Source organism: Branchiostoma lanceolatum, chromosome 16 (genome assembly GCF_035083965.1).
Source record: "Branchiostoma lanceolatum isolate klBraLanc5 chromosome 16, klBraLanc5.hap2, whole genome shotgun sequence".
Taxonomy (NCBI): domain Eukaryota; kingdom Metazoa; phylum Chordata; class Leptocardii; order Amphioxiformes; family Branchiostomatidae; genus Branchiostoma; species Branchiostoma lanceolatum.
The window spans coordinates 4,938,735-4,966,259 of NC_089737.1; the positions used below are offsets into that span (position 1 = coordinate 4,938,735).

Consider the following 27,525-nt stretch of genomic DNA (forward strand, 5'->3'; position numbering starts at 1 on the left):
TATGTCGACCATTTTTCAAGTTATTAATGTCCGAAGGTCAAAACAAAAACTCCCAGTGCAGTTCCAAATAGGGAACTTCATAAGTAACTTAAAGTTGAGATTCTAAGTCAACAAAGTCACTAAATCTAGTTAAAGAAAGTAAGCTTTAAGGAAATACATTTAAGTCCGGGGTTATTGCGTCATTCTCAAAATGGGAAGTAAGTAAAGCTTGCTTGCCCTTTGACCCACTGGCACACTTCGAAAGAGTCGCAAAGACTACAGAGTACAATAGACTAAACGTAGACTTAGTGATTCCTGCGTCAGGTTATGCCCTAGGCAGTAAGTAATGTACCCTTGTTCTGGGAGTTTTGCCAAGCTAACCATTCTACATTGACCGGACCTCAATATCTACTGACGTCATTATTTAAAGGCTGCTGCCTAACTGAACTGTGAATAGACATGAAATTGACACAATCTAGACTTTATTCAAAGCCATCGTGAAAGTTTTTTGAATAGGGTAAAACTTTGTATTATTGTTGAACTTCAAACATAATCCAAATCCTATTCAGAAACACTTGCGGTGACTTGGAAACTTTGAATTAGTTTTGATAAAAAAGATATTCTAAAGAAGTTCTAAATTGTTCGAATTATTTTTTTTTTAAATTGAACATGTTTGAATTTATTTCTATAATTCGGGAACATTTTGAAAGTAACTGTACAACTTTCTTTTTGTTTAGAACAGCAGCAATGATTTCTTTACTGTTAGAAAACTTTGCAAATGGTAGGTTTTGGTTATTGCCCTCAAAGAATCTGCCAATTTTGTAGTCTAGGTAAAGTAGAAGACGAAGTATATTTTATTGTAGACTGTCCTTTGTATGGTAGCGATAGAAGAATTCTTTTCAGTTATTTCTTAAGTAAATTCCCCTACTTCAAATACCTGAATAGCAAAGAGAAATTTATATTTCTTACAGCCTTCGTTAAACCAACTCTAGCTAATGATGCAGCCTCCTACATCTATACAATTACCAAGAAACGAGAGGACGTCGAAAGTACTAGAGTATGCTGAATGTTTATATACTCATCAATATGTATATAGTTGTTAACATATGACCTGTGCTTAGCCCAGTGGGGCAAACATGTACAATAAAGGTCTTCTTCTTCTTTATAAAAGTAGGTTCTATAACCAGTCTGCTTTTGTATAATAAGATAGCACATCTGAGTACTAGTGGCTACATAACGTCCAGGTATGGTTCCATGTACTTCTCAGGGATGTGTAAATTGCTTTCTTCCCAGCCCACTTACTCATTTACAACATGTTCTAAAGTTTACAAAATGTAAGAACATTTCCAACATGTTAGAACAAATGACTAATATATGTTCCAACAAATTATTAAAGTAAAAGTCAGAGTTCCTTCCGGCACCGACGGTGCATAGAGAGGCGCCCATCTCCGTGTCAGTAGCCCTTGGGCCACACAACTTTGTGCAGCAGAGAAAGCAATATGTACCATTTTTAAAGTCTTTGGTATGACCCGGCCGAGGATCGAACTCACGACCTACCGTGTGCAAGGCGAACACTCTACCCACTAGGCCATTGCACCGGCGTTATAAACGATTACAAATAACGTACTTTTGACAAATATTTCTAAACATTACACCCAACATTAATAGTTTGCTCTGAAGAGCTTTCGAGACGAACTCTGTCTCTTCATCAATCCGGCATTACAGTCAGATTTCGTCTTGGAGTTATCTTGTCACGTGACTTGATGTTGATACAAATAACATTTTCGATATTAGAAATGATTCTAACATGTTATAACACTGTAAAAATATTTAGAACGTCAAGCCTACCTGGCTTCGTACACAGGCCAGAAACTGGGCCCTTGCTTTCCAGTTGGATCCTCCAAGAAGTCCTGTACCTTACCCCAGCCTGTATTTCCCGAACGTCAAGAAATTGTTAGAACTTGTTTAAACAGTACCTCAGACTCGTAACACAAAAGTACCTCAGACTGTTACATAAGTTTCGAAAATGTTTGAACAAAAGGCAACAACGCCCAAGTGGTTAAGTGGAATTGACCTAACAAGAATTGTCGTTCTCTTCCTCTGAGCATCCTTCTTTGTCAAAACAAATTGATCAAACTGATGGCTAAGATTATATTCAAATTACTCGTAACACAAAAGAACTGACAAAGAAACTTCGGTTACTTCCTAACAAGGGGCACGGGGATTTGATCCACTAACTCTGAAGTCCACATTTCTGGGACCTTTGCCAAACAGGCGCCAAGTGTAGTCTTATTGATGGTTATAAGCAATGCTCTTTCCCCCGGCAGACAGCAAAGGCTTTTTCACTTGATCTAACCGGCGACTGGCTTTATGATGAAGAAGTTCGTTCTCCAAAATGACTAGCAACTAAACTCAATTATAATTATTCTTTGCCAAGGGAGTGGGGATTCGACATCTGTAGGTATCGTCTTTCTGGGAATGTTGCCAAAATAGACATTGATCCAACCGATGACTGACTGGCTTCTTAAAGGCACCCAGAGCATTTTATGAGGCTTGAAAATTGGAAATATTTTAGTTGCTGTAATCTTTATGAAATTGATATTTAATGTCACTGTTCACCACATTTGTGTGCGGATTTCTTATCAAAAGTGCGCAAAAGCGGCACAAAAAAAAACTACATGGTGATCTTTTAGTTTCACACACTTAGTGTAAATAGACCGATGTCATGGCCCGCCTCCGTCAAAACGTAGAAATTTAAGATTAAAACATAAAATGTGAATATTTGGACATGCAGTCACTCTCATTGTTCGAACCGTTAATTGCGATGGACAGTCAGGATCAGTCTATAAGGGCTTGGATTTTCTATCAGTTCTCACCACACAATGATTTCGTGTCTTTGCTCCTTTAATGTCGATATGTAATGGTATAGTGTTATTGAAACTTACTATGTGTAGGCCATAGGAATGACTAGAAATTGAAGTTTATTTAAGTTTCAAGCCTCATAAAATGCTCTGGGTGCCTTTAATCAATGTCAATAACAAGTGGCAAGTAAAGCTTGTTCCACAACGCAGGTAGCAACTAAATCTCACCTACTTATTGTTAACAAAGCGATAAAGGGATTTGTAGTACAAGTTTTAGGGCAGATTGATCGGTTTACAGTGTCATATTAGTGCCCTAACAGATACCATAAAGAATCTGCTAATTTTGTAGTGTAGGTAAAGTAGAAGACGAAGCACATTTCTATTGTAGACTGTCCTTTGTATGATAGCGATAGAATAATTCTTTTCAGTTATGTGTTAAGAAAATTCCCCGGCCTACTTCAGATGCCTGAATAGTAGAGAGAAATTTACATTTCTTACAGCCTTCGATAGACTAACTCTAAATAATCACACAGCCTTCTACATTTATACAATTACCAAGAAGCGAGAGGAAGTCGAAAGTACGAGTATGCTAGAGGTTTATATACAGTAATACTCATGAATATGTATATAGTTGTTAACATGTGACCTGTGCTTAGCCCAGCGGGGCAAACATGTACAATAAAGGTCTTCATTCATTATTCTGTACAGCTAGTTTTATGCAGAATGTTGTCGTGAATGAAAAGTTTGGCACTCGGGTGATTTTGAGATTTCGGTGACCTTATAAGGGATAAACGACCTAAGCTCGCCGACTGTGTGACAGGGGCTTTAAAGGATTGAAAGTTCTGAGTGGCTTCTTAAAGGCAATTTTAGGGCCCGAAAATTGGATTTTGAAGGTCAATTTGTTTTGTCATTTCTATACATGAATGGTACAAACAACGCTATCACAGTGTATAGCGACATCCATGATGCAAAGATATGACGTCGGTGTGATGTGAGAACTTAATGAAAATCGTCGAGGGGGCTGTTGTAGGCTCGTGAAACATAACGGGTATCATTGTACGGGTTTTGCGCGGTTATAAATTGATCCAAGTTTGACGTTATTGCACAACAGTGTTATTAAATGTCACTACCATGAAGTTATTATATATAAATTTTTTCTTCATTTTTTGGGCAATGATATGGCTTTGGTTGGATTTTTACGTGTCCAATTTTTGTGGACATTTACCAAGTACCAAAACTAAACAAAAAACGTTTTAAATGTACAATTGCCGAAAATGCCGAAACAACAAAAGTTATCTTTAACTAATAAATCCAAGTGGTTTACTTCACATGTCACGCCTAGTTCAAAAACAAACGATACATCTATCTATGCAACTCGTTTACCGATGATCAAAACTGAGAGGGCCATTTCCTGAGCTTTGACTTTGAGCTTTGTTTTTCCGTGACCTTGCTGTAGCTGCATATCTTCTTAGGCCGTTCAAGGCCATCAAGTTCAAAAGATACCTCTGCAAAGGGAATATGGTAAACAGAACTCCCGAAAGACTCTAAGATCGCTTTTTCGGCCTTTCTATAGGTTTCTAGGGGCTTATGTATGGATTTAAACAGGGCTGTATTCCTCCGACGGGAATCTTACATCACACCAAAGTTGACAAACGTAGCGATAACTCCAGGCTAACTAGGGTCACGGCTAAATGGAAATGCTCCTTTCACATGTGCTTAAGCCCCCGTCACAAATAAGAAATTCAGCTCAGCCGACATGTTGGCGAGCTTAAAATGTGCATTTTCGGCCAAAGTACGGCCGACGTCCTGTCAATTACGCGGGCTTCGGGCGATTATTAGAAATAAGAATTGATCCAAATATTGACCTTTTACCAGGTTAGTCGATTCTGACTTTGTTCATGTCCAAGAGATGGTACCATTCCATGAGGGATTTTTAGTTTTTAGTGTTCGACGGACGTCACCCGAGATTTTCATTTGAAAATACGGTCGACGCTCGGGCAATTTTGAAATTCGGCGAGCTTCGGGCGATGTACAAAGTCGGCCGACGCTCGCATGAATGGTGACGCCGGCTTAAGGGTGAAGGTAGTTGTGTCATCGTGAGGCGCAATCGGTAGGGTGTTTCGTCCAAAACTGAGAGGTCCCGGGTTCGAAACCACCGATATGCCCCGATGTTGTGCCCTTTGGAGTAAAGGCACTTTACACAACTTTCCTCAGTTCACTCAAGCGTAAATGAGTACCTAGCTTCAGTAAGGGACGTCCACTCGATAGGACGTTAAATGAAGGTCCCGTGTTTGAGGAGAGCCACACCTCGAGCACGTTAAAGAACCCACCCCACTTATCGGAAGGAGGTCCTTCCCTGTGTGAGTGGTTCAAAACCTACAGTCCTATGGCCGCATATGGGGCAATTGTCGTATTGAGGTCACTTGCGCGCCGAATGACAACCCAATAATAAGTGAAAGACTTTTGTACATCTACCTGAAAGCGTTGTTCAAAGCTATTTAGTGGGGATTCCCCTAGTGTACTAGAATTTTGAATCATCCTGGGTTGGTAACTCTGGTACTTAAACATGTCATATAATATTATAATATTATCTGTACTTACTATCAAGTTCAAGCTTTGTATTGTATGTAATTTTTACTTACTATTTTAAGTTCTGTTTTGTATGTAAATATGCCATGTTTCTTATCTATGCAGCTGTTTGTCACATATAGTTAGTTTTTGTATACAATATTGTATGACTTATGTAATGCTATTTTCACGTATTGTTCCTAACTTCAGTATGATGTTATGATTTTGTTCTTGGTTGTAAAAATTGGTGAAGGTGAATAAAGTGGTGAAAAAAAACTCTGGTACTTAAAGGCATGACTATTTCTCGTTGTTTTCGAAGATTGTATTAGATACTCAGTTGTTGGTACGTCCAACCAGTTTGAATACTTCAGTCACACCTGGTCGGGAGACCACTTGGCGAAGGCAGCCACCTGAACGAAAACAGTCCCGTCAAATTCTACACTGAAACTCGTCCCATCCTCAGCAACCACCTGTCCTCGGCAACTATTTTCCCAAGTCCCATAAGTGTACTAGTGTGTGTCATTTTATAATGGTGCATAGTCTGGAGATTTTTCTTCTGCCTTCGAAAGGCACCCACTGCAGATATGTTTTCATTTTAGTGACACTATAGTCGTCTTATGATATACTTTAAATGCAGAAATGTTCACGCGGTTTTCGCGGTAAGCTCTTTGCCGCGAAATTGTTTGCCCTCCTACCCCATTGTCTACTACAAACGCTAACTTTAAACCACCGTGAACTTAAATGCATTTACAGTACAACATCAAAAGCAGCCTTGGTGAAATCAATTCGTATCACCGTCCTTAAATTAATCCAAGGAAAACAAGACGCACACTCTCAGGATCTTTCCCGCCCCTTTCTATTAGCTTGCCAAGTTAATTTCTATTCAAACAGTTTTTTGTCGGAAAAGTATTTCCGGAAAATACAGTCCTTACTAAAGGACAGAGCCGATGCATATCTTTACCATGCCGTGACGTCATTCCGGCTTTCATATCATTCGTATTTCTCGCTCATTCAATTCCCATACCAATATTATTTAACAAAGTTCTTCGGTGTGTTATGAGGTAACCTCTAGCGTGTGAACCCACAACACAAATCATAATCATACAAGTTCTGAAATGTTAAGGTTAACCTTGAACAATTGAACTTCGAGAAATAATTGCACAGGGCCAGTTCCATCTACACCTTTGACACGCAAAAGTCCTTAAAAGCCAATGGGAAGGTCAATGAATACATTCTAGAGTCTTTCGGGAGTTCTGTTTACCTTTCTCTTTGTAGAGGTATGTTTTGAACATGATGTCCTCAGACGGCCTTAGAAGATATGCAGTTCCGACAAGGTCGCAGAAAAACAACAAGAAAAGACAAGGAAGTTGTATCAAATATATATCTTTGCAAAGCACATAAGCCAAGGGCAGATTGGAATGCCTACTTTCATTTAGCCGTGTCACTGTTAGGCGTGACCCTAGTAGCAAGAAGTATGCCTAGAGTTACCGCTACTTTTGTCAACTTAGGTATGATCTAAGATTCTAGTCGGTTGTTTACAGCCGTCTTTAAATCCATACATAAACCCCTAGACGCCTATAGGAAGGCCGAGAAATCGACTCTAAAGCCTTCAATTCCCGAGTTCTATTTACCATTTCCCTCCCAGATGTATGTTTTGAACCTTGTCATTGGACAGCCTTTGAAGATATACATCAACAACAAGGCCACAGAAAAACATCAAGTCGAAGCTTACTACACCCAGCAAACGGGCCTCTCAGTTTTGATTATCTGAAACGAGTTGCATAGATTGTGATCTCGTTTGTTTATTGACTAGGCGACAAGTCACATGTGAAGTGAACCACTGTGATTTATCAGTTATAGTAATAGTATTATACTCTCTTACAGCCTGCCTTTTCACCAAAACAGGCGATCTTGTATGTCTAAAGATACAATACAATGCCATTGAGCTATGCAATAAGATGTACTATAGTCAGAGACTGCAAAAGCTCTGTCCTATATACTTCAGCAACTTGGTGACCCTCCATAGTTGTCAACCGTGTGTCAAGTCAGCCTGTGGCAACCCCAGTCCCTAGAGTGTACTAGAATTTGTCCTTTTATAATCATGCATTGTCTGGACATTTTTCTTATGCCTTCGAGTAGCATCTGTTTTTATTTCAGTGATACTAGTGCCCCTGTTATAGCGGCTCGGAGAGATCTGGATTACAAGCCGTATTACTAGTGCCATATACACGGTCAGATAAAGCATCGCGAATTCGTATCCCGACCTTTTCCATTAGTATGTCAATTTAATTTCTATCTAGCCATTTTTCTCGGAAATGTATTTCTGGCGAACACAGTCCTAACTAGAGACTAGTGGCAATGTCTATCTTTACCATTCCATGACGCCATTTCGGCTTTCATATCGTTCGTATATCATTCCTTGTTATTATATCTTGTTCATTCAATCTCCGCCACAATATTCTGTTTAACAAAGGCCTCCGGTATGTAAAGTGTGTAGACCGCAAATTTAAATATAGTCATACAAGAAATGCATTATTGCAGAGGGCCAGTTCCAATTGTACCTCTGACATATGGGTCATGCTTGTCTTCAAGTTGTTAATTTGAATGGACGGAAGATTACGGTACATAATCAGATGTACGTCCACTCTTTGAAAGCGTAAGATGTCGTCAAGGATTCCTTTATTTTATTCTTGCTTGTGAAACGTTTTGTGACGTCATAAGGAGATGTTTTGGCATGGAGTCAGTCAAGCATGGGCCTGGGTGATGGTGAGATCTTCGGAATTAGAAAAAAAACATTTTCATTTTCTTTCAGAATTTTTAAATACTGCATGTCAAACACATTTTATGTCAAGCTGCCCATTCTACGACCACGAAAGAAATGAGCTCTTTAAATACGCCACCATTTTCCATCCTAACATCTCAGACGAAAAGAAAACTACTCTCCTCTTAAAAAACCCACACATTACAGAAAAAGTGGGATCATTCGTCTTCCACTGTCTCGCAAAAAGAAGCCGAACCCAATAAGCTAGAACTTAGTGTCAGTAGTTAAGACTAGAGTAGTCATATGTTATATTGTTCATCATTATCTGTCCGTCCACTCTGTGTTATGTATACATGTACATGTACTTGCAATTAGCCTACGGGCAGGAATTTGCAATAAACTTTCTATTAAAAGTTAGGTTCGACTGGTCGTTCAGTGTAATATAACCAGCTGTTGCCGCGCTGTCTGCAAGGCTGGTGTCTTACACCGAAAGTTGGTTAAACAGGCTATACAGATACACACTTTAAAGTTTAAATGCAACGCCAGTCTTAACCTAGATACCATAGATAGAGGCCTAGGGGTCTTACAAATGCAACGTCAAGTCAAGCGAACTTAAGATCACTTAACGATACGTCAGCGGGGATAGCAAGCTTTGTTTGGCCTGAGGAAAGATAGCCTTTATCTGATTAACCTGGCTTTCACTGATTAGTCAACATCATTAGCAGTTGTATAAGGTCGACTATCTTCTGCACAGGATAACAGGAATATATGCGGTCAGGTTTTTACCTAAGCCGTTGGAGATACATGTTAAATCCCCTTTCCACTTGACAGCGATTGCTGATATGAGCGACCGTACAGCAACCAAAATTGGATTTGAGTCAGACCCTTAAAGGCATCCAGAGCATTTTATGAGCTTGAAACTTGAATTAAAAAACTCCAATTTCTAGTCATTCCTACACGTTTTTGATTTGGAATTGACGTTGGCATTCTACGATATTAGTTTCCATTTTCCAAAATATCTTTTTGCAATTTACAGTATGCTCTTTCTCATTATGAAGCTGCTTTTTATCATAATTTACAGCATGGCAGACTTTTTGTTGTTGTTGGAAACGGACGAATATTGATGCGCGCGCGGATGTCATCCATATTACCAAATCAAGATGGCCTTAGTTTAGATTAGAAGAATCAAAGTCAGTGCACATTGATCTGAATGTAAAAAAGGCCATGCAATGAATCATCCTCCAAGCAGACCCGATATGTTCGTTACCTCCCATAGCGGCCCTGCCCTTCCGAGCCCCTGAACACGCTCTTGGCGACGTCACTACAAAACAGCTTTCAGCCAATCAGAGGGTTTGCTAAAGCTCATCTCGAGCAAAGCCGCAAAGGACGCTGGAAAGCTATCAGCCAATCAGCTTACGTCTTACATCGCTACTTAATTATTCATGAGCAACTAACGGCTATTTGTGCCAAATAAGGCTAGTTCAATAATTATTTTTGAGCAACTGTGAGTGACGTCACCAGAAGCCAAAATCTCCGTTCAAAAGATCAGGGCTGAGACCGGGAGGGTTTGCCGAACATTTCTCGAGCAGGTTTCAGCGCTGATAAAGGAGGGTGGCAATGAATATGCATTGACCAATTTCTCACAAAACAGATAAGGGTATACTTTTCAGCATAGAAAGTGAGAATTCTAACAGTTTCAAAACAGGAAAACTGTCGCGACATGGAAACATATTAGGGAAGAGTGAATAAGACAAAGCCCGCAGTTGAAAAGCTGTATAATTATATAGATCTAATTATAAGATACACAAATTACACAAGACTAGGAATAATTTGGTCGCACGTGTGACTTTCCAGCAATATAAACTAGTCTTTGTAGCATGTCTATGCTACATAAGTATATATGTACAGTCCAGTCTGTCTGAAATTGCAACACAGCATTAGTGTAAGAGGAAACCTGTCATAGAATCTCTGTTGAGGGTCGGCTGGTGGGCTCTAATGTAGATAGCCTCCTTTACCCCCCTTGCGAAGTAATCCGGTTCAGTGTCCGATATTTGGACTTTGTCCACGGTGATGAAATGTCCCGGTGATTCGATGTGTAAAGCCCCTCTCTCACTGGACCTGCGACACGCTGGCGGCGTCACTGCGTCCTAAATTGGATTGTTACCTTGACTTTATAAAGGAAATATCATTCAAAACGCACAAGTATGACCAAAACGACAACAAAACACACAAGGCTTAAAAAGATTAGTTTTTTGTCGATTAAATTTGTTGAGTGCTTTGTCAATTCGATCGGTCACGGGTCCAGTGAGGGGGGGGGGGGAGCTTATGTGTTGCAACACCTCTGACGTATCGACGGAAATAGCGCATATTCGATAAGCGTAATCAGTTATAAAACAATTCCATACTCGTAATTCACCAGTCTGGTGATTGACGAGAAATCGTACTTGCAGCTCTTGAAAGTGAAGTTTTTTAGGAATGCAATGGTGTATTCCTGTATCAAAATAGCTGATACAAACACCCTCCACCTACCACGATGCTTTAAATTGATGGTCATTTTTATGGAGATGTAACAAAATTAATCTGTTGATGTTTCGCGGTATTATACTCTCGCAAAGCCTCCCTTTTCACTAAAACAGGACCGCATCGTGATGTCATCCCGTTGTTGTACATATGTAAATACTTTGCGTTTGGGAATGCATTCATTAATATGTATAAGCAGCAACACCTGTACGTGCTGCATTGCTATGTGAACCAGTCAGAATTGCCATGAAGAAGGTGACAGATGGTCAAATGTCGGTGGAATAAATCTCTTGGTTGTGTAAAAAGAGTATTTTTATTCAGGTCATCTAAAGCACCTGGTACAATACAATGCTCTTGAGCCATGCAATATAAGAGGTACATGTCCCTATCACTGGACCGGCGACGCGTTGGCGACCGACCGAGCGATTTGACACCGCGCTAAACGAATGTCATCGATTATAAACAAACCTTTTTACGATTTGTGTGATTTATTGTCTTTTTATATTAGTCATACTTGTACGTTTTTGCATGGTATTCCCATTGTAAAGTCAAGGCTAACTCAAATTCAATTTAGGACGCAGCGAGGTCGCCAACGCGTCGCGAGTCCAGTGAAACTGCCAAAGCTTTGTCCTTCATACTTCAGCAACCCTCCAAAGTTGTCACCATATGTCAAATCATTGGTGTTGCAACCTCCCAGTGTCAGCATTAGGGGCGGAAATCGTGACAGACGGCCTTTCTTTGACAGCGACGCAGGACAGCTAGAAAAGGGCATTTATCAAAAACTCCTCCCAGACCCTTTTCAAAACTTGGGCCCAAACCAGGTGACCCACAACAATCGTCACCATGTGTCATGTCATGGGTGTGGTAACCTCTCAGTGTGAGCGTTAGGGTCGGTATATTGTGACAGACGGCCTTTCTTTGACAGCGATGCAGGACAGCTAGAAAATGGCATTTATCAAAATCCCTCCCAGACCTTTCTAAAAAATTGGGCCAAAACCAGGTGACCTACAACAATCGTCACCATGTGTCAAGTCAGGGGTGTGGCGTTCCTCTCAGTATCAGCATTAGGGGCGGAAATCGTGACAGACGGCCTTTCTTTGACAGCGATGTAGGACAGCTAGAAAAGGGCATTCATTAGAAACCCCTCCCAGACCCTTCTCAAAACCTGGGCACTCGGCTCCAGGGTGTCAAGCCATTAATCAGACGCTGACTAACGTCACAAAGTTCTTCATTGACGGTTTATATGCAGGGCTCGAAATAGTAGGTGCATGTGCACCTTTGTGCACCCAAAATTGGAGCTGTGCACCTACTTTTTGACTGAGGGTGCACTGGTGCACCTAGATAGTTTTGTTACACTATAGGGTAAAAGTAAAATTGTACACTATTATACAGAATATTCTTGAAATGTAAGTATCAGAAAAAGGAATATAATCTTTTGTTGTACTTAATTGAATCTATTACCTGGCTAAAATTTTGAAGTTATATTTTGTAGCTACAGAATCACAGGTTGCAGTTCGTACAAGAGGCAGTGGTAGTGTTAAATTTTGAAATTATGTTTTGCTGACATTCAACTTTATTTCATGTGGTGCACATGAAGACCTATTTTTTGTTGTTGGGTACACCAGTGCACCTATTTCCAAAAATGAATTTCAAACCCTGAATTGTCACTTCTACACGGAACCCGTACCCTGAAAGAAAAAGAAAGTTCTCTTTTTCACTGTTGAGTATTACTGAAGAAGTCACAGAATTCGTTCTTGTAAAGACAGTTACTGCTGTTACGCATCATTTTCACATCATTCATCTGTTCAAAAGAGATCTTACAATTTCCAAGCAAAAACATTGCCGTAAAAATACATTTCCCGTACAGTACAGATTTAATACATAAGTCACCAGGAAATATCAAAGCCAAAAGATGAAAATTTCTGCCAAAATTTACTAGTACAAGGTGTACATGTACTAACAAATTTAACAGATGTAGAAGAGCTTTGTTAGTCTTAAACCCCAAACTGTAGCTGTGTGACAAGTTAAGAAAATGACATGACCGTATCTATAGATAATCTATACAGAGTGAAGTTTTCTTGCTGATTATCGTATTTGCAATCCATCAAAAGATTATAGGATGTCAATAGTGTCAACTCAAAGATGAGTATTAAGCTAGATGTGCATTTCGAGATTTATATCAACTGTCGTAGAATTAGACTTATCTCGTTATACTAAGTCTAAGCCTAATTATATTAGCATAGTCAGTGATCCCATTAACCAGTGTTATATAATAAAGTCTTTTTAATTGACTTTAGAAAGATGCTAGAAATTGGGCAAATTTACAAAGTATGATAACTCTATACCCACTCCTTATCACAGAATCATACATGTAGATACCAAAAGGTAGCGGTATACATGTACATATGCATGCTCTTTGAAGCGACAACTAAAACCTACGTGATTAATTTAATTAGGCTTGTACTGTATTAAAAAAAAAAGTTTGGACAGTCTGTCTTAGGTTCAAATGTATTTTTCAAAGTTTTGGACAGTAATAGCTAAATAAATTCCAAGGGAAAAGAAAACGACATACCCTGCAGTATTCTCACCAGGATTTTTTCACAGCGTAGGGGCATATCTGCGCGGTAATGCCGCATGTCGAGCGCTAAAGGACTGGTGTGAGCATGAGGGCTGAAGTTTTTTTTTACTTCTGCATCAAAACAACAGAAAATCCCTCTACACTGGTTGAAACACAGCGTAGGGGCCAAAATCACAGCATAGGGGATCCAAATCACAGTGTAGGGGCCCCCTATGCTCAAATGCCCTGGCAAGAACCCTGCCCTGTATTATCAAACCTCTATTTAGCATATAAATCAGAAAAAAATTTTTGTGATTTTGTTGATGATTTGAAAAACATAATCAATGATGAGAAGATATACATTTGTAATGTTCAACTTCTGAACCATGAAACCTCTACACTTTATTAACACTTTACAAACTATCTGTGTATTCTTGACAGAGCTTACAAATAGAATAATTTTCCTTCAAAAAACGTAGTTGTTACAGTCAATGAAGCCCATTATTATTTCTCTGGTGACAGAAAGTCTGCAAAACTATATCCATTCGCCATATATGGCCCCCAGAGATTGTTTGAGTCACTCTAAAAATTAACCTTGCTGTTTTGCCACCCACTCTGCATAACCGCCGATGTAGTGCCGTGCCCTATAGGAAAAAATACAAACAAAAACACCAAGATTATAATCAGCGCCTAAGGTGTGCATACAAACTTTGTTTTAAAGGTTTATACATGAGGTGTGGCTAATTCAAGGATATACAGTTGGAACTTTCAGGGTCAACACTACTAAGTAGAGACGACAGGTAAACATGAGAAATTTGTCACCTGGTTTGTAGTGTAGTGTTGCCGAAAGGAACTATTTAAACTTTGAGTGCATTGGAGAGTATGAACATTTATCATGAGTACACTATGACGTAAATTTCGGTGGAGAGAAGTTAGGAACCCCCAGGACGCCGGGATGCTACATTTGTCACACTGTCCTTGAAAGTTGAAGCACATCATGAACTCATGAGTTCTCAACTTTAAAGGAAACCCAAGCAATATTAGGGCCTGAAAACTGGATTTTTAAAGTCAATTTATTTAGTCGTTTTTATACAGGCATGATTAGTTCAAACAACACTATCACATTATGTATAGCAACGTCCATCATGCAAAAATATGACTTTGTTGTGATGTGAGAAATCACTGAAAATTGTGGCCGGAGTTTCTGTAGGCTCACGAAACTAAGGGGATCATCGTACGACATGTTTTTGTGGGGTTTTTAAATGCTGAAAGTGTGAAGTTATTACACAAATGTGCTAAACAGTGTTAGTAAATGACACTACCATGAAGATTTCAGCATTTTTAAAATTTCCATATTTCGGGCCCTAATATTGCTTTGGTTGCCTTTAACAACTTTTGCTGGGAGAGTTAAGCATCTTTAACACTGCGATCAAAAATAAGAGAAAGAGCTATGATCGATTAGAAAAAAATAAGTACAAGATGAGAGTTCATCTTGATCTCAGGCTACATGTAGGTATGGCCGAAGAAAAAAAAATCAGTTTCCAATTAGGCCACACCATTTTAATTTCTTGGTTAACGGAATTTAAAAAAAAAATGCTGGATTGGAAAATCAACAGGAAAACAGAATCTCAGAGGAAAGTTTGTACAATTTCAGGGAGCACAAAAAAAAAATAATTTGACAATTTCAGGGAGTGAACAGGGTCAGGTGCAAGTTTTCACCCCAGCCTTTTGTTTTCATTATTTTTTTTTTTTTGCTAAAAATATTTTTAAAAATCTGTTAACCAAGAAACTAAATTGGTGTGGCCTAAATACAAGACTATAGTCTCAGGCATGTTAGACATGTACAGAAATTGCAATTTCTTTCTGTAATTGTAGCAATTTGCCGGTATGTAGTTCCTATAGAAGGCTTGTCAGTGTTCCAAATCTGTTTTCATTCTGTGTACAACTTTTCATTGCCAAGTGCACTTTGCTATCATGCTTAAACATGTCAACATACAATGTAGAACCATATGCCATTATGATATATACATGCTACAACTTGCCTTGAAGATGCCTTTAAGTTTAACGAACATGTCCAACACCACCATGCACAAGAAGCATTCGTTTGTGAAAAGTTAAAATTATGGGGTGCCACTAGCCTGTATTTACACAAGCTCTCGGCCGGAGGTTACTGACCCCCAGGCGGTTACAGACCGGCTGGCCACTAGGAGCGCGATTCGTCAGGCTAGGGGTCCCACGAGAAAAATAAGTTTATTATCTAAGTAGAGACCTTTCCACGCTTCTAGTTGCCAAGAAACTAAAAGATAATCAATGGATAATTTCCATGCACAAAATTTCAATCCATTCTACATGCAGGTTAATATAGTACATACATTACAAATCAAAATGAAATAAACAAAAGTATAACGGTGAATGAAAATATTTTATCAACTAGTAACCTGATACCACCTTTGGTTGATTTGGTCCCTTCATTTCTAATGTGGAGGCCAAAGCCAAAGATGGTATACATGTTACCATTACTGGAACAAAGTACATGTAGTAAAGAATGAGGAGGTCATGCCATGTAATGAAGGGGGCCAGAAACGGAAAGGTCCCTACTTTTCAAAAATGGTATATCAGGCTACCATACTCAACAGAGTAGTTAAGAATGAGGAGGTCATGCCATGTTAACAAGGGGACAAGAAATGGAAAGGTCCCTACTTTTCAAAAATGGTATATCAGGTTACCATACTCAACAGAGTAGTAAAGAATGAGGAGGTCATGCCATGTTAACAAGGGGACAAGAAACGGAAAGGTCCCTACTTTTCAAAAATGGTATACATATCAGGCTACCATACTCAACAGAGTAGTAAAGAATAAGGGGGTCATGCCATATTAACAAGGGGACAAGAAACGGAAAGGTCCCTACTTTTCAAAAATGGTACATCAGGTTATTACCATACTCAACAGAGTGGTAAAGAATGAGGAGGTCATGCCATGTTATCAAGGGGGCAAGAAACAGAAAGGTCCCTACTTTTCAAAAATGGTATAACAGACTTGAACAGAGTAGTAAAGAACGTGGAGGTCATGCCATCTTAACAAGGGGGCAAGAAACGGAAAGGTCCCTACTTTTCGAATCCCAACGAGTGGGCGATAGCGAGGGCCCCTCGGCTGCGAATCCCACCCAAACAGTGCAGAAGGAGATTGTCCTTTCCCGGCTTCGCCACCCCATATTTTTCCTTGAACTCATCCTCAGGCATCTTCAAGTCAATGTGTAGTCTGTTCACTGTATGTGTTATCAGAGAAAAATTTCATTCAAAACAGTGCATGGAGAATTATAATTATTTTCCACCCCCTTCCCACTAGGGACTGTGACCACTGAGCGACCGAAGATTTTATAATAATAATGGTTTATTGGTCAGAAATTACCCATGCAATGGCAGCTAGTGCTGAATTGCTCAGGGTTTACAATCATATAATACAGAACAGATACATAATTGCTCCACACTTGCACTTTGTGGAACTGTCGCAAGGGTCTGGGCGGCTGCCATTCGGCGCCAGCAGGTGACCTCAAGGCAGCCTTCCCCAACCAAAGTCAGGTACCCATTCACACCTGGGTGGAGTGAGAAAAGTTGTGTAAAGTGCCTTTCCCAAGGGCACAACATCGGGGCATATCGGGGTTTTGAACCTCTCGGTTCTGGGCGAAACACTCTACCGATTGCGCCACACGATGCCACTTTACAAATCGGTCAATGAATTTCAAAGATAAAGATCAATTTTTTAAGTTTTGTGTGTTTTGCTATTTTTTTAAGCAACCACAAATTGACAAATCGCTCAATAAATTTCATAGATAAATAATAATTTGAATTGTAGAATGTTTTCTGTGTTTTGTTGCATTTTCAGCAATCAAAGATTTGACAAATCAATGAATGAATTTCATAGATGAAGAAGATTTGTTTCACATTTTGTGCATCAAGTTGTCTTTCAAATCACACTTTTATATCTTGCACCATATCCCAATCATCAAATCAAGGGTGAAACAAATCCATTTTTGGGGGTCTCCAGAAAGTACGAAATGGAACGAAATAGAACGAACTAAAACAAAATAAATTAGTTTCGTTCCATTTTGCATTTTTGGTCACCGTACGGTCGCTCAGCAATCGTTGTCTAGTAGCAAAAAGGGGGTCTAACTTTCACTCACTTGATAAAACCCCACTTATGTAAGAGTTCCAGTGCGGCATTGGCCCGGACACTGTCAAAGTCCTGTCCGTACAGTAGGATATTATTGTCCCACTTCTTTGGCTGTGGTCTCTGGTACTTGTTCTGAAAGGCCTGGTCCGACATGTAATTTAGAGCCTGGTGCAGCCGACCCACTGTATGTGGAACACACGGTACATAGTTAAGAAGGAAGACTATTTCCCAAAACCCTGATAAAAATGTCCTTATACACTACCAAACATCTTTAGTCTTGTTTTTTCTTATTTTTCTTGTTTACTTATGTTGAGAAATATTTTCTGATACAAAGAAAAACAAGAAAATTCAAAAAACCTTCTGCGAAGTTTTGTCTATGTCAATTCTTACATAAAGAATTTTTCCTTTTTTTTTCTGAAGTTTAGAAAATATTTCTAGCATGAAGTTTTCCAATAAGAATTTTCTAGAAAAATAAGAAAAATTGTCTTTTGCTTTCTCACTATAAGATTCTTTTTTGTTTGGTTAGATGGTATTCTTACAGATTCTTTCCTTAAGAAATTTTTTCTTGAAAATTTGATTCTACTAGAATAATTTTCTTGAACATTCTTGGTTTAAGAAAGTTCAAGAAAAAAATTCTTAGATGCAATTCTTGTTTGCGCTCAAAACAGGGATTCTTGTATACAGAATAATATTCTTGCTGACAGAAATATTTTCTTTATAGAAGGAAAAACAAGAAAAATAAGAAAAACGAGTTTTGGTAGTGAATTTTGTTGTAGAGAGATTGGGAGGGAGGTGAAAGACGAATGTTTTTTACGGTGATGATAAGTTCACGGTACAGAGGTGACAGTGAAAACCGTGAACACAAAGTTACCGTGAAAGAATTAAGAATTACAGTAAAGCCAAAGCCACAGACGCATGCAATTGTACCTCAGTTCAACAATACACGAGCTCACAGGAAATCATTAAAATAAGGATACTAAATCCAAGAATTGTATCTCAATTCAACAAAGTATTAAGCCACAGGGATTCATTAAAAGTAGTCATTAATAATAATAATAGAAGATTTCTCAATGCGGCCATTGTACCACAGTTCAACAAAACCAGGTCACATGGAATCATTAATAGAAGAATACCCAATCATGCTAGAATTGTACCTCAGTTCAACAATGTAAAAAACCATAGGGAGTTACTAAGGCCACACCAATTTAATTTGTTGCTTTTCGGATTTTTTCAGAAAAAATTGGAGCGACAGGGCGGAAAAAAAATTTAAAAAATTTTGCAAATAGTCTGGGGTGAAGATAAGTGTTTACATGACATAAAGAATAGCCTGAGGATTATTCAAAATTCAATTTGTATGGCTCATTTTATGCAATGCACCCCTTTGTTTCATCTAGTACTATATGATTTCAGTAACAAAATTACCCTTTGCCAAATTATGTGATTTATAGATTGAGAAATAGTTTAAATAAATGAAAAATTATAACTTATGATCAATATGACCACACTTTTAGGTATGTGCAGGCGGCCTTTATAATCTTTGGTGGCTATTGAGTGTTACAACTGAACAAATAGTGAAATTGTGATTCAAGATTTGTGAATGGGACTATAGTGACCCAATTTTTTTTTTTTCAAAATGGGAAAAACAGGACAGGCTGTTCTGAGAAGCAACAAATTAAATTGACATGGCCTAATCATTATCAAAATAGGAAATAATGGTAGACATTAATAGAAAAATACAAAATGCTGCAATTGTGTCTGAATTCAACAATACATATTTCAAGGCCACAGGGAATCATTATATTTCATCCATACTACAGTACTCGTGTTTCTTCTTCTTCTTCTTCTCCTGTCAAATCTTCAAATCGATTCAGCTCTGTCATTTTTTGGCCAAATGACCTGAAATTTGGCACAAGGATAGAGTGGGCAAATACCCTCATATGTGTTTTTTTTATTTTCTTGATATGGGGCTTTAAAATAATTTTATTGATTTTTTTTTCTTGCTAATTACAGCCGAATGACCTGAAATTTGGGTGACTATAAAAAAATCCACATTTTTTTGATGTGGGGAGGAAAATGGATGAAATATGTTGTATTTGCTCTCCCAAATATTGCCTTTCTAGCTGATATATATGACAGAAGGGTACAAAGAACTTTGTTTTTAACTATGATGCTCGCCCAATCAAGCATGTTACATACGGAGCGAGGAAAAGGTCAACATAGGGCAAGATCGCACGCAACAAACTCCATAAGGACTCCGATTATAACCATTAAAGATACCATTAACAGAAGGTAGCATTAAAAAGAATTGGGCCTGCTGTAAGGAGAAAAAGGGCAACACTGGGCAAGTACGCACACAACACCACAGGGGAATTATAATGATTGGAGACATTATTAACAGGACGATACACATCGCCACAAGAGACTTTATTTTAAGAAAAAAGCTGTATCGAAAATTGAGTCTGTTATGTCAAGTGAAAAGGGCAACATAGAGCAAGGACGTACACAACAAACTCCATAAAGAAATTACCATTGAGGGATAACAGGGATACACAGCTGTGTTTAAAGGCACCCAGAGCATTTTATGAGGATTGAAACTTTATCAAAAAACTCAAATTTCTTGTCATTCCTACACATAGTAAGTTTCAATAACACTATACCATTACATATTGACATTAAAGGAGCAAAGATACGATGGCATTGTGTGGTGAGAACTGATAGAAAATCCAAGTCCTAATAGACTGATCCTGACTGTCCATCACAATTAGCGGTTCGACCAATGAGAGAGTGACTGCATGTCCGTCAATTAGTTGCATTTTTATGTTGTAGTTTTGCATTTCTACGTTTTGACGGAGGTGGGTGGGGCCATGGTATCTACAGTATTTACAGTAGGCGCGTGAAACTAAAAGATCACCATGTTGATTATTTTTGTGCCGTTTTTGCGCACTTTTGATAAGAAATCTGAACGCAAATGTGGTAAACAGTGGCATTAATTGTCAATTTCATTAAGATTACAGCAATTAGAATATTTCCAGTTTTCATGTCTCATAAAATGTTTTTGGTGCCTTTAATGCTGTATCGAAAATTGAGCCTGTTATGTCAAGTGAAAAGGGCAACATGCGAGGACACACATACAACAAACTCAACAAGGTCAATGGCCGAGAGTCGTTTCCATTTCAAGCTAATTGTGGGTCCAAATAAAGTCAAAATGAAGTCAGGTGTGTTGTTTTTTACAAACAGGTTACGGTAATTACTGTTTTGGATTTTCGAATAATAGTGAAAGTTTTATTGCAAGTTCATGCCCGTGGGCTAATTGCAAATACATGGTATAAACATAGGGAAAAACATGCATGTGTCAGTGAACTCACAGTGACTGACTTTGTTGTATCAATAGGCTACTAAATATGACTGTTGGCTAAATCTAAACTAGCTGGGTTTGACTTCTTTTTTTGGAGGCAATGGAAGACGAAAAGTCCCACTTTTTCTAGAATTTGTGGGTTCTGTGATTTCAAGAGAAAAGTAGCTTTTTGTTCATCCGTGAATGTGCTAAAGTAGGGGTATTTCGTGGTAACTTGTTTAAACAATTTGGTTCTTTCGTCATGTTTAACTGGAATAATGACTACACACTGTCAGGATTCGGATGTTGTAAATAAATTATAGAAGGCAGGGCTCTAGCCAGCGCCAGTTTTTCCATAAATTTACGGAACTTTGCTGCGTGTTGAAAAAAAATTCAAAACCAATCTGTAAACCTCGACGGACAAAAATTGTGAGTAAAGATATAGACAGGGCTTGAACCCCCCTATAGGATTCATGTTATGTTATACAAAAATTTAGGCTTACGGAAAAAAATTAAGGCTGACTAGAGCCCTGTTTATAGTAGGACATAAAAATGAGAAAATGTCAAGATGTTTTATCAAGGTCAACTATGTCCAGTATCAAATCAACATGGACACAGAACCAGATATGCAAGGAAAACTTTCTTGATGGAGAAACTAATTTTAAAAAATATGGTATAAAAAAAGCTTTCACAAACCAGAATTACTGAAACACATGCAAGCTTCCAAAAATTGAAACACATATTTGTTTTGAATGTGAGTTTGAAATAATTGCATGTACTGTAATTTTATGTTATCTGTATGTTGGTTGTAATTCTATGTTATTTGCGTACTAGAATTGTATTTCTCTCTCATCAAACTTCAAAGAGTAGCTGTCACTTTGGTATAAGAGTATAAGACAAAATAAGAGTTATTACTAGTACTCAAACTCCAATACATACTTTTAGTAGGGACACACAAACAAGCAAGATCAAAAAGCAGAAAATACTTTTCCAAAATGCATACAAAACAAGAGGTTCTTGAGTTATGCTGACTACAGTAGTGCGGAAACACAGACAAACAGACACACACACAGACACATCCAAAACTATATCTCCATTTTTCATGGAGATAATAACTACATGTCCTGAATGACCCGGGAAAGAGAGCAGCTCCTTGACCATTAAATACTCACAGGGAATGTTGATAGCCCCGGGAAGGAGACCAGTGCTGGCGATCTCTTCAGGTTCACGAACATCAACCAGCTGTACGTGACCTGTAAAGCAGAGGTCAAGGGCGATTAATGACCTTGAGTATGGAAAAAAATAGAAAGAAAAGCAGAGGCAGAAAATTGAATACGAATTCATGGCATCTAAAAAAATATGTTTTTATTCGAATTCTTTTTATTTTCTAAGTTTGCTTAATCTGAGACTAAAATACCACTTGAGGGCACTGAACTAACACTCAACTTACTCTTAGTGAGGACTGCATGTATTCGAACCCAGAACCTACTAGTATTAGATACTAGGCCAAACACTCTAACCATTATGCCACACAACGTCACAATAAGTATTGTCACACTTGATACGTTGATGAAAGCTAGACATCTAATTAAGTAAACAATGTTGATTTAATCTCTACAACTGGAAAAGATTCTGAGTGAAATTTCCGGACATTTCAAGCAACATCATTGACTCTAATTCAGCGTCACGACAATGAACTGGCAGAAGATAAAAAGTATTGTCACTAGATTAAGTTCATGCTATAGCAAACTGTCTTTCTGGCTTTTACCTTTCTACTGTGTACACATTATTTTCATTCTTGAAAATACCAAGAAAGATTATTAAAAAAAAAAACACTTTTAAAGAATTGCCCACGTACCTGACTTTATCAAGGCCTTTAGCTCGTCATATTTCACATCCGTCCAAGGGGTCTCGTTATCCTTGGAGTAGAGCCTGGCTGGAGCTGTGGGTCAAAGATCATAGCCTGAGTGTCATTCTTCAAAGAGAGGGTAAGGAAACCTGGAACTAACAAAGGTTCTCTGTCCAGAACTAAATACATGTAAATACAGAAATGTTTGCGGTGGTTTTATGTTTGCAGTTTTCGCGGTGAACTCTTTAACCACGAACTGCGAAAAGCTGTTCCATTGAGTGACTGTAGTGCTACTTTTGTCTCAATCGTGACCTCGAAACCTCCGCGAACACTCCATTTTCTCCCTACCGCGAAATCAAATCCTTGCAAACATTTCTGCATTTTACAGTACTCTCCTTCAAAGGAAGAGTATGAGAGCCTTGGAACTAACTAGGATGACATTCAGGCTACAAAGATCAATTTATCATTATACCTTAGAGCAATACATTGACTTCCGATGTCAAGGTCACCCAGATTGTTAAGTCAGAAATGGCAGACTTCAAGGTCACCCACACTTTTGAGACATACGTGAAAGTTGCTGTCAAATACATGAAGTATTGATGTCAAATGGAGTGTTGTAAGCTTCAAATTAGAAAGGAAAATCTACATCAGTACATGTACTTATTGCACAAACATATTCTGTGCCATGTCTATCTATGAATGTATTGATTCTAAAGGATGTTGAATGATTGAGTATAAATAATGTTTTGTTGAATTTTCTGCGCCCTCATTCGTTGCTAGCGCTTATCTCTAAACATGCCATTGTGCTATGTAGTTGATGGATACTTGCAAAGACAACTTTCAATACATGTTTTGCGGTACATAACACATCTGTGATCTTCATATATACCATGATGGTTTGCAAGAGTAAACTGCTATACGAGAAAGATCTATAGGTGTCAAAATCTGTAACAAATACGGAGTGTGACGCTGAAATGCAATGAGTCATAGGTTTTGTTTTCTGATGTTGGTGTGGTGTGATATTAGGGATAATAATCTGAACCTTCAAATTCGATTCCAACATCGTTTAACCCCCAGATAACCTATCGTGTGTTTACACTATATATCTCTTGCTGGCGGAGGTCAATGACCCCCCTCTACCACCCCACCCCCCCTGACCGTTTCACCGCGAAATTAAAGTCACCGCAAACATTCTGTCCGATACTGTAGCGGTATGTAACTACTTACAGCGCTAACACAAACTTAAAACCACCACGAACAATCCATTTTGGCCTCATCACAAAATAAAAACCGCACAAACTTACGTTAATGCATTTACAGTACCAGAAAAAGCAAAGGGCCTTAGAAACAAATTTATAAAAGCACCTTGGATTCGAACCTCTGACATACGTGTACATGTACCATATAGCACTAAATTATATTCGAGGGACTAGTGGGGGGATAGTCTGTATAACGCAAACTCCAGCTGTCCGGGGATTTCTGTCCCCTCCCTGCGGACGGCTATGCGATTACAGGGCAGCAAGCCGTTACAGGAGCTTGATTGAGTTCAGGCTAGTGGGGGGAGGGGGGTATTTTATTATTATAATAAAATATCCCCCTCCCCCCACTAGTCCCTCGAAAGCTTACAAACACATCGCTATTACACACTGCAGTCCTCCCTTCTTTAATACAGTCGAAGAAGTTCCATATACGTCGACTTTAGGTCAACATCCTACATTTTAACCTGGTCATTCTGGCATACAGCCTCATTACCCTACACATTGGGTACCTGTCTGTGGCACTGGCTGCAAATACACCTGATATTATACAGTAATTTGCAAACAAACCCAAACCACGCCCCCCTCCCACCTTGTTGTTGAACGAACAGTTGCGTAGGTTGCGCCCTCTCCCTGCAAAACCGAGTATTCGCCGCCGACAGGCCAGCATAATGTCTTGATAGACTCCTTGAACACCTTAGGGCATGTCTTGAGAACAGAATGACTCGAAAAGCTGACATTTTGGGCCCTTATTCACGCCTAGAAAATAAAGTTATTTTGTAACGTCTGTGTGCACTGGTGAAAGTTGCACGTACGCAGGGTCAAAGGTCGGATTCGAAATAAGCGTTCTGATTGGTTGCCGGAAGATCTCGGACCGGAGTTTCATCTCAAACCGGAGTTTTCTAATGTCTTGATCACTCAGATGTCAACAGCCGTCAAAGTTTCTTTTATAGGGAGCATACTATCGACATTAGACATAGAGTGCCAATATTGAGTAAACGTTGGTACACAAAGTTGTCAGTAGTTAAGGTCTCATTCATGAGTTGTTTCGCCCCATAGGCTAACATGTTATAATACGTGTTTTACATGGACGCGTTCGTAATAAAGCTATAGAAAATGCACCAATGCCATTCATTTTCTGTTGAGCTCATCTACCCTAGATTATGTGAAAAAATTGCCAACTGCCAGTTGGCATACAATACCTTTTTATGGCAATTACAAACGGCACTTAGCTACACCCCCTAATATGCACTTTCCAGCTGAACGCGATCGACCGAACTTTTCACCAATGTCCGGCTGTGGACGTCCGACCTCGCGCGCGGCTGGCGAACTTTACCTGTTAATTTTTTCCGTTGCAAACAAGATCTCTTCAGTTTGACGCTTGAGATCAGTCGTGCTGGCTGAAAGAGAATTTCCCACCGACTATAAACACACGTTCATGCAGCCTTTCATTTTTTGGGCCACGGACTCTACCCACTCGGAGTAATACAGGAATGAGACCTTAAAGATACTGGAACAGACTATGAACATGAGTCCTCTTTAATCGTTACAGTGTAGCTTGACCTTGGCCTTTGTCTTGTGCACTAAGTTATGTGTCCTAGTGTATAGACTGACTGACAGTAGTAAAAGGGCTTCACGATCTTGTGAAACACAGGCATTACTGTAACTAGAGGAATGAGTTGCATACCAGTGAGGGTAAGTACTAGTGACATCATGACAGGGATCAAGTCTTTCCAAGTCTAGTAACTTGATACTTGATTAGGTCTCTTCACTAGGTGAATCGCCTGCGTCAGGATGGTTACAGCCCTATGTTCCGAAATCCCTATGTTCCGAAATCCCTATGTTCCGAAGTCCCTTTGTTCCGAAATCCCTATGTTCCGAAGTCCCTATATTCCGAAGTCCCTATGTTCCGAAATCCAATTAGTCATTATTTACTTACTAAGTACTTCTTACAACGAACGGTAAAAGAAAGAACACTTTAGTGACTTCAGTTACGATGGTATAGGAGAAAATCGCATTTTGTGTGTATCCAAATTATTAATACGCTGCGGGTGTAAGGACGCCGTCCTCCGTCAGAAAATCCAACTCCTTAGTTTTTTTGGTATTGTTATTCTTGAATACAATCGATGTCGGCACCTTTCGCATATATTGTTCACATCAAAAACTTGTTTGTCAAGATTCAAGTCGGTCTTTCTAAGTTTATACAAGCGTCATTCATGTCATACTTTTTCTGCAAACTATTCCTGCGACTAAAAGCCGAAAACCTCAAAAGAATTTGTATTGGAGGACCAGCCATCGATCAATTCCATTTCTATCGGGATACATAAAAGATGAACTTGAAAAATGAAACGTATTTCCACCGCTGTAATTTCCGTACACAGGCCGACTCAAGCAGCCGAGGACGCCATGTTGAAGTCATGAACACTGCGGCCCGCATGTTCTGAGCTCTGATTGGCTCAACTTATATAACCTGTGCTCTGATTGGTTGATTGAAAAGGCGTTAGTGTTTCACGTGATCAAGATGGCGCGAGTCTTTCACAACAGTTTGTAAGTTGTAGCAAAAGCTACCCAAAATTAACCGCGTTTTGGAACAATTAAAGCAGTTTTTCGCGGCCTTCGTTTCGATATCGATGAAAATGTATTCCAAGCCTCTTCTGCAGACAACATTCGCTTAATTTTCTCGGCATGGAAACAAAATTAAATGCATGTAAATAAATCATATATGCGTGGCAGGAAACTTCCGCAAGCTCTCCTCGGCGTAAATGTTGCCGCATAAAACATATCTTTACTCAACAATTTTGCCTCTCACAGTGCGGAAATAGCGTTTAAGAGGGTTCAAAATATCAAAATTTTACCTTGCGCTACCGAAAAAAAATGATAACACCCGTTAGCTCAAAAACCTCGCGAACTGCTGTCTTGCGAACATAATAGACTTACAGTATACGAAGAAAAATTTTCAGCGCGGATTGAGGTCATGAATATGCGATGTATATGTGTGATGGAACATTCACTTGGATTTCGGAACATAGGGACTTCGGAACAAAGGGATTTCGGAACATAGGGATTTCGGAACATAGGGATTTCGGAACATAGGGATTTCGGAACATAGGGATTTCGGAACATAGGGCGGTCACCGTCAGGATAAGTAGTGCGTCTTCTGCGTACCTAAGATACGGCGTACCTAAAAAGACCCTGACACATTTGACTCAGATTGCTCTTATGATTCTCTTATGTGGCGGTTCGACTTCTTTACTAAATACTAAGTTGAACATGCAGCCCGGGCAAGAAAGACAACAGTTTGATAACCTTCTACGGTAAAAGAAAGATTTGAAGAGCTGTGAGGAATACAACTTAGGAAATGAATGAGTCTTCAATATATGAATTATGAGAAGGCAATGGCTACTGCAAGGAATGGGTAATAAAAAGTGGGTAATCTAGAACTAGAAGAGTAGCGTGGAAGAAATTCGAAGGAAATGGATGGCATAGAGAGAAAGACAGCATGACAAAGAGGGCGAAGTGCATACATGTATGTAGCCGCATGTATGTTGTGCGAAATGACACCTATCTGTTTTAATGAGAACTGCAAGAGATCAGCAGGTCAAAATCTGCCCCGTGCCTTCTTTTCTAAAAGCTTGTTGAGTAAATACAACCGATTAAGTATTAACGGATT

General features: G+C 39.0%; 1 protein-coding gene across 3 annotated transcripts; it reads right to left on the reverse strand.

The window, feature by feature from the left end:
- Positions 1-12,544: 12,544 nt before the first annotated feature.
- LOC136421763 (thiosulfate:glutathione sulfurtransferase-like) lies at positions 12,545-24,663 on the reverse strand. Of its 3 annotated transcripts, XR_010753502.1 has the most exons (6): positions 24,448-24,663; positions 22,609-22,692; positions 21,923-22,003; positions 17,427-17,598; positions 16,355-16,511; positions 12,545-13,890 (listed from the first exon to the last, which is right to left on the reverse strand). XR_010753502.1 is itself a non-coding variant. In XM_066409280.1 (5 exons), exons 1-5 carry the CDS (start codon positions 24,593-24,595, stop codon positions 13,836-13,838), a joined length of 525 nt encoding a protein of 174 aa, XP_066265377.1. In that variant the 5' UTR covers positions 24,596-24,663; the 3' UTR covers positions 12,545-13,835. The 3 variants fall into 3 exon arrangements, 2 of the variants coding, with proteins under 2 accessions (XP_066265377.1, XP_066265376.1); XM_066409280.1 differs by lacking the exon at positions 17,427-17,598; XM_066409279.1 differs by lacking the exon at positions 16,355-16,511 and having other exon boundaries at positions 24,448-24,662.
- Between the last annotated feature and the right edge of the window lie 2,862 nt (positions 24,664-27,525).